This window comes from Dendrobium catenatum, unplaced genomic scaffold, assembly GCF_001605985.2.
Source record: "Dendrobium catenatum unplaced genomic scaffold, ASM160598v2 fragScaff_scaffold_249, whole genome shotgun sequence".
In the NCBI taxonomy this organism is placed as follows: domain Eukaryota; kingdom Viridiplantae; phylum Streptophyta; class Magnoliopsida; order Asparagales; family Orchidaceae; genus Dendrobium; species Dendrobium catenatum.
The window spans coordinates 1,085,552-1,094,229 of record NW_021318711.1 but is presented as its reverse complement, the minus strand read 5'-3'; the positions used below and the strand labels follow the sequence as shown (position 1 = coordinate 1,094,229).

General features: G+C 38.8%; 1 protein-coding gene across 2 annotated transcripts in view; it reads left to right on the top strand.

Annotated features, from left to right (window-relative positions):
* LOC110102850 (PLAT domain-containing protein 3-like) overlaps positions 1-5,892 on the top strand; it is a 23,875-nt gene extending 17,983 nt beyond the window's left edge. The window contains exon 2 of one of the 2 annotated variants that reach the window (XM_028693278.1): positions 5,625-5,892. In XM_028693278.1, coding sequence (XP_028549111.1) covers positions 5,625-5,777 — 153 coding nt within the window. In that variant the 3' untranslated portion in view covers positions 5,778-5,892. Of the gene's footprint in view, positions 1-3,474; positions 3,499-5,624 lie in introns of those variants that run through there. The other variant, XM_028693281.1, reaches the window with a different exon arrangement.
* Positions 5,893-8,678: the final 2,786 nt, after the last annotated feature.

The window sequence follows — 8,678 nt, the reverse complement described above, 5'->3', positions numbered from 1 at the left end:
GTATCGGACTTCGTTGGACGTCTATGCGAAGAGATTTCTTTCCATTGCTGGACTGTCTACCTGGACCTATCCTACTGATCTTCAGTCATTCAGCTACAGTTCTTTCCGACCCGTGGCCAGCCCGACTACAGTCCTCTGACTTACGCGCGCCCCTGATACAGTCTTTCGACAATACCGTCGCCGTTGAATACGTCCTCCTGCACTTATGTCGACCTGCCGACTATAGTCATTTCCGACACTCCGTCGCCCGCCGCTACGTCTCCTGACTTACGTCGCCGCGACTAGATCCTCCGTCGCCAGTTGCTAGATCCTCCTGACCTACGGTGCCCGCGATGTAGTCTTCTAACAAACGAATACCTAGATGAGTAAGCTCTTTGTATTTACTCATTAATGTACTCCATTAAGATGTACGTCAGCTTAGGCCTTCTCCCAGGAGGGCCTTCATTGATAATCGACTACACTTGAAACAGTTTTTTGAGTATAAAAATTTTAACTTTTGTATTAGAAAGAGGCTTTAAGAAGCAATAAAAAAAATCGTCCCAAACAAAACCTTAGATAGCCAAGTGCATACACATATGAGCTACATGTTTAATAATCATATTTAAAATTTCAAGATTTATTTTAAAATGAACATATAATATATTAATAATATATCAGTTGTAAGATTACATCAAAATTAAAGTTAACTTATCATTATCAAAGCCATGGATTTTAAGCGTTATCATGATGGAGCAAAGACCGAGCAAGTAATACAAACTCAAAGCCTTGTTCTTGACAAAGTCAATTTACATTAAAATAAGTGAGAGAGATAAATTTAAGAAGTTTAAATGCATGCTAACTCAATTTTTTAATGGGATATTATTATATAATTTGTAATGTTATCATTATTTCTTAATAGGAAAACTAAATTTATTATATTATTATATAATTTTTATTTTTATTTTTCAATTCAATTCAAATAATCAAATGACCAACTTCATAAATCAAACCTTAAGGGTGTAAAAATTTGACACAACCTGAAACCCGATCGAGATTTGACAAAAAAAAAAAAAATTTGAGTTCTGGTTAAACCGTTTGTAAAATGGGCAGGGTTTGAGTTCGAATTTTTTATTCGTCTAAAAATTAGGTCGGATTCGGGGTTGACCTGAAAAATGAAGTTGACCCGGATCCCCGCATCATGAGTGGATCCAGGATCTCGCCACGGACTTACATTCCGCACCGCGCAGGCGCACTCGTGCCTGCCTCGTGAGTCGCTACCCTTGCCTAGTTACTCTCGCGCCCGCTACCAGCCAGTCCAGCCCTATACCTGCCTCACCGCGCTCACGGTTCGACTAGTTGATCCCTCCTTTGGCCTCCTACAAGAGCTTCACTCGCGCCTTGCCTCACTTCCGAACCGCGGTCCCATGCTCACCTAGCAGAAGTCAACTGCACCCGCACAAGCGCACCGATGCATTCGCGGCTCGACCCTGCCTCTGTCCTCCAGCACTCGTTGGCACCACTTCCGCACCTGCTATGTTGTGGGTTTGTGTGTCAGGTCAAGTCAATCCGATAACTCAACACGGGTCATGTTCGGGTTAGAATTTCTTAACTGATTGTAAAACTGAGCTTTAGACCCAAGTCAATTCTAATTGAACTCAAACCCGACCCGTTGACCGATTTTAACACCTCTAATCCAACCACCCACCCACCAGCTTCTATATAACCAAGCTAGCTAATTTTCAAATAAGTACAAAATCCAACGGTAAAATCTCCTTATTTCTGCCTCAACTCATAAAGATGCAAGCCGCCTTCCACCACCGTCTTCTCTTCTTCTCCCAACCTCTCAATCAACCCACGAAAACATCAAAGCTCTTCTTTTTCTCTACCACGACCACCCCTTCTTGCTACCGCTGCATCCCCTCCCCCTCCGCCTCCTCCAACATCCCCATTCCTTCCAACCTTCCCGACTCTTCATTCTCCTCCTCCTCCTCTGCCACAGCCGCTGCCGCCATCACCGCCTTGGAAGATTACCAGCGCCTCTTCTCCTCCCAACCCGCCGAGTCCGTCGATCCCCTCCCCCTCGTCGCCACCAAAGGCAGCCTCCCTGCCGACTTCCCCCTCGGAACATACTACCTCATTGGCCCTGGCATGATTTCCGATGACCACGGATCCACCGTCAACCCTCTCGACGGCCATGGATACCTCCGCGCCTTTCGCTTCATTGGTGGAGGCGTGGTGATGTATTCGGCGAGGTATGTGGAAACAGAGGCGGCGAAGGAGGAGAGGGAGGCAAAAACAGGGGAATGGCGGTTCCGACGATCGGGGATTTTTTCCAGGTTGAAATCAGGTTGGAGAGCACCGAGTTGGACCTGTATAAAGAACGTGGCGAATACCACCGTGTTGACATGGGCTGGGCGGTTGTTCTGTCTCTGGGAGGGAGGTTATCCCTATGAGTTAGAGCCAAAGTCGTTGGCGACCGTTGGCCCAGCTGATTTTATCACGGCAGCAGAGGGACGACAAAGGAGAGGCGGCGGCGGCGGAGTACTAAACCTAGCCGCCGGAATCACTAAGCTCTTGATTCATGGCAAGTATTCTGGAATAATAATAATAAAAACTATTACTAAAATAACTTCCAAGAAACCCAGCCACAGACTTCAATTGGGCCTAGCATTCGACTCATTCAAAGCCGTTTTTTAGCATAAAAATTTTAATTTTATACTAAAAGATTGTTTTAAGAAGTCACAAAAAAACCATCCCAAACAAATCCTATGAAGTTTGTTAAGCTATTTTCTTCTTGCAGGCATGGGCGGAACCCTTTGGAGGCTAGGGAGGCAATTGCCTCCTCTAATTTTTTTTTTCATTATACTATTATTTAGATAATTTGTCCTCTAATTTATTTTTTAGTATTTATTACAAGGGTTTTTAGGCAATTACCACCCCCCTAAAAATATTAAAATACTATGGTCTTTAGGCAATTTCCCCCAATATAATTAAATACTGGGGGGTAGGTTGAACCCTGCGCAGGAGGCGCTGCCCCCTTGGACCCCCGACATATACACCAACAATTACTTATAAATTTACACCCCCTGAAAACTTTAAACGTTTTGATTATATTGCGGATGAGTAGTATACTTGTACTACAAATACATCAATATTTGACAGCTTTTTATATAAATTAGTAAAAAAAAAAGCGATAAAAAACTATCCCAAACAAAACCTCATAAGCTCTGGTTCATGCTACAAAGCTAATGTTTCTTAGCGAAGAAACATAAAAGTATGATAGATATTGCCATTTGAGATGTTGGTTGCCTAAGGTTTCGTTTGTGACGGTTTTGTTATTGCTTTTTAAAGTAATTTTTTAATATAAAATTTTAATTTTTAAACTAAAAAATTGTTTTAAGAAGCAATAATAAAATCGTACCAAATGAAGCCTAAATTTAATATTAATTTTAAATGTTTAGCCTATGATTTTATATGGGATATTTTTTTGTACAGAATTGTTAGGGAAACCTCCAAAGAGAACTATGTCACATTACAAAATTGATGCTCAGAGGAATAGGCTACTTATTCTTTCATGCAACGTTGAAGACATTATTCTACCTGAAACTAACTTCACTTTTTATGGTACATCTTTCTGCTTTATATTTTTTTCCCTCAAATCATGTAAGAGTTGTATAATGTAATTATGAAATGATTAGGTAGTTGTTGACAAAAAGTTAATTTTTTGTCTGTTTCTTGGCTGCAGAATTTGACAAAAATTTTGAGTTGATGCAAAAAAAGAAATATCTCATTTCAGACCAACTAATGATCCATGATTGGGCCTTCACCGATTCTTATTATATCATAATGGGCAACCGCATTAAGACAAATATCTTAGGTTTAAATCTTCATTCCATTTAGCCATTTTTATTATGCATTTAGTTTGATGATATCAAAATCCTATGTTGCACCGATACATCTATTTGTGAAGGTGTGATGTATCGGATACACCGATACACGAATACACTTCCGATCGGATACGGCAAAGCCGCATCCAATTAAAATACTATTTAATTTCAAAAGGACACGCATAACCGATATGCGTGTCCTTTGAAAAACAAGAAAGAAATATGAAAAAAAGACGCGTCGTATTTACTTCCGCGGCTGTGAGCGAGGTTCTCTCATTTTCGAGATCGATTTGAGTCTCTTGATGATATGGGAAAAATTAGAAATTGCTAATCTTTCACTTGATGAGCTTGAATTAGAAGTTATGATATTTATTGAATATGATATAGAAGTTCAAAGATAAACCACTGAAGAAGATAATCATATCATTCATTCTATTGAATAGTTGAAACTTCAAGTGCTAGAAGATTTATGTTTATGCTTTTGTTGTTGTACTAAACATTTAATGCTTACTTTTATTTTGATATTATAAGCTATACAAGGCTACAAATGATGTTGCTTTCATTTTTTTTGGTAATTTCAAATATTATGGTTTGATTGCTTTCTTAATTTTTATGTATGATTTATAAATTATAATGATGTGTCCGCTCCGTACCTGTATCCTGTATTTTTAAGAATTGATGTGTCACGTATCCGTATCGTGTCATATCCGTGTCGTCGTATCCGTATCGGTGCAACATAGTATCAAATCAACCTTTGAAATGAAAATTCAACTACTTGGAACACAGGGACATTTCTTGCCATATCTGGCTTAGCACCAATCATATCAGCTATTTCTTTGAATCCCAGTCAGCCCACAACCCCAATCTATCTCCTTCCAAGATTCAGCAACAACACAATATCCAGGGATTGGAGAATTCCAATTGAAGCTCCTTCTCAACTATGGACATGTCATGTTGGCAATGCCTATGAAGAAAAGGATGGCAATGGCAAAACAAAGATTAAAATTCAAGCTTCTGTTTGCTCATACCAATGGTTCAACCAGAAGAAATTGTTTGGTAAACCAAATTACTAAAAATGAGGACTTTTCATATGCAACCAATGTTGATTTCTAGGTGATAAATACTTTTTTTCCTTGTAGGATATGACTCACAAAGTTCAAAATTGGATCCTTCTTTCATGAATGTAGAACAACAACTTCTGCCCCATCTAGTTAAGGTAAATTAGATATTTAAGTGATTCAAACTAGTATAATCAATAACAAATTATGATTGATTATGATTAATGTTTACCCATTTTCATAGATATCAATAGAATTAGATGCTGAAGGATCATGTCTCTTGTGCTCCATTGTTGATTCCTCGACCCAGTGGAAAAATCTTGTTGATTTTCCGGTCATCAATCCCACCAACTCTGGAAAAGCTAATAGGTTTATGTACGCTAGCTCGACTTCTGGCTCCCGAGAATTTTTGCCACATTTTCCTTTTGATACTGTGGTCAAGTTTGATTTTTCTAATGGTATAACAAAGTCATGGTGTACTGAGAGTCGAAAGTTCATAGGAGAGCCCATGTTTATCTCCAAAAATGCCAAGGGTGAGGAAGATGGCTATATTGTTGTTATAGAGGTAAAATAACTTCATATCATTGCCACATATTTAGAAGAACAAAAAATATTTTTCTTTCAATGCTTGTGATAATTTTTGCTCATATATGTTATCTTTTTTGAAGCAGTATGCAGTTTTCAAGCAGAAGGTAAGCAGTATGCAGTTTTCAAGCAGAAGTGTTACCTTGTGGTGTTGGATGCAAAGAGAATAGGACATGATGATGCTATAGAAGTAAAGCTAGAAGTGCCAAAACATCTCACCTTCCCTTTTGGCTTCCATGGATTTTGGAATGAAAAATGTGAGGTTTAGAACAACAACAAATATATTTATTTTTTTGAACCAATTTTCTTCTTACATTTTATGTACAAGTATGATAAGGCCATTGTAGTGTCCTGAAAATTAAGGAAAATAATTGATTTTGTTATATGATAAGGCCATTTTATCTTGCATGCACTATTAATACAAATATAAATTAAAATGGAGCATGAATCTTTTGTATTTTTCCCAATAAAAATCTTAAGAAAATTCATATAAAATGTTTTTAATTTATTTTATCTATGTATTTCTTGTTGTCTCAATTAGTAACATTATATTTGATTAAGCCAACAACACGTACATGCGCATACTGTTGTGTCCTGGAATATTCGTGGCCATAGAGAAAAATAAAGTTTAACATCTTAGCTTGTACAAAGACTCATCTTAACTAATTTTTTAAGAGTGTATCATGATACAAAAGGTTTTCTAATAGAGATTATTCTATCGATCAAGTTATTACTATGGACTGAAGCTAACACGGCAAGTCTGATATTTAAAAAAAAAAAAAAAAATCCACACTTGAAGTTCTTATTTGTGAAACTTAGCATGGTTGGATTCTAATATTCCTAACTAAATTAGTAGATGGACTTCAGAAATCTGGAATCTAGCTCTAAAATAGTAACTTGCAAGCAACCACTTCAGGTGGCCCAACGCCTTTTTTGGAATGAAGTTCTGCTATTCTCTTCCACGCCAAGTACCAGAGGATTTGTTTATAGGCTTCTCCTTTCCGTCTAGCTTATGGGAGATTATTATGTGCGGACACCGGACGGGAGAACTATCCGTTTTCGTGCTCAATACCGAGTGCTCGGTACCGAGCGCGGCATATTTTTGGAGGTGATGTGGCGCATTTTTATTAGTCTCCGGACAAATCCGGACTGGCACATAATAATTTTTTCCTATCTTATTCAGTGTGCGCCTCAATCTTCACATTTTTATGTTAATTAATACCAACTGTTGCACTTATCATTTATCTTCAATAATGGCTAATTATCTCATATTCATCACTATTTATATATATACTCTAAAGTTCAAAAAGTTGGCCGCCTCGCTCATTTTGCTTATGTTGTTGGTAAGTAGTTTCCATGTACTACAAATGCATAAGTTCTTGTTAAGACTTCGTTTGGGACAACTTTCTTAATGCTTTCTAAAACAATTTTTTAGTTAAAATTTTCTTGAATTAAAAACTTTTGCGCTAAAAAGTTGCTTTGGAAAGTAATTTAGAAAGCAATGAGAAAGTTGCAAAGCCCCACATGGGTTTGTGGTTGGGTATCCACGCTCTGCATGGGTGAGTTTTGCCCACCCATGCACATTCATGATGACTTTCGGGATGTCATAACCATCCATATATACCCATCCACCTTTCACCCTTTTTTAATGCAGTACACCTGGACGGATGGCCTTGAGGCTTGTTACCCAATTTTGGAGCAGTATGTAGTTTTCAAGCAAGAGTGTTATCTTGTGGTGTTGCATGCAAAGAGAATAGGAGATGTTGATGAAATCGTGGTGAAGCTAGAAGTGCTAGAAAACAACCAAATTTGTGTTAAAGTAATTTGTTCATATAATGTTAGTAAAAGTCAAGCTTAAATAGAGGAAACTCACTTATGGAGTTCAAATAAAATCTTTTTTAAGCAGCTTTTACAGTGTTCTAATTCCCAAGTCATGTTTAGCAAGATTTTGAAAATAAACCAGAAATTAAACATGAAGAAACAGAGATTCAAGATTCAAAGGTTAAATAGGGGTTGAGCCAAATCACGTAATAAGTAGTATAATAATTTAAATATGGCTTAAATTATGTAGCATGATGTGGATTATTCTGGCTGCCACCTCCAAAGAGGAGGCATTTTGCGGAGTAACTATTTCTTCGATGGGTCTAGTTGCAACCAGCCCCATAATTTAAAGTCGATTATGAATGAGGTATTTCCATGGGGGGGGGAGGCATTTGCTTGATGTAATAAATATACATCATATAGAGTGCATTACATAGTGGGAGATGGATGAATCAGTGTTGACATATTCATTTGATCGGCATGATCATAGTCGTCAAACAGTGTAAGTTGGAAGGACTGCAATCATTCGATGATGGTCGGAAGGAACGTAGTCGGTCAACGAAGGTTGGAAATATCGTAATCAGGCAACAGTAATTGGAAGGACCGTAGTTGGTGGGTGATGGAGGTCAAAAAGATCATAGTCAGGTGACGGTGGTCGGAAGGATCTTAGTTGGTGGGCAATCAAGGTTGGAACGATCGTAGTTAGATGACAGTGGTCAGAATGACCATAGTTGGCGGGCTATGGAGGTTGGAAATATCATAGTCAGGTGATTAATGGTGGTCAGAAGGACAATAGTGGGATGACGATGGTAGAAAGGACTATAGTTGGGTGACGATGATCAGAAGGACCTTAGTCAGCAGACGACAGATGCTAGAAAGATCAGAGTCAGTGATTAATGGATGTTGAAAAAACCATCGGCAGGCGACGGTGGTTGGAAAGACCGTGGTTGGAAAGCGACACAGGTTGGAAAGATCGTAGTCGGATGATGGTGGTTGGAAGAACCATAATTGACGAGCGATGGAGATCGGAAAGATTGTAGTCAGCGGGCAAAGGTAGTCAGAAAGATTGTGGCTCGTGGACAACGAAGGCTGAAAAGACTGTAGTTGGCAGTCGATGGAGGTCAGAAAGAATATAGTCGTGCGACATTGGTCAGAAGGGCTGTAGTCGATGGGCAATGGAGGTTGGAAGGTGAAAATGGTCGAAAGGACTGTAATTTGATGACGTTTAGTGGCTGGGAGGAAATCTGGTGCCAATTGGTAGTAGGGCGTAAGTTTGGTGACAATTGGTGGATAGTAGAAGTTTGACGATGATTGGTGGCGGGGCGAAAATCTCGTGAAAGTGCCGAGC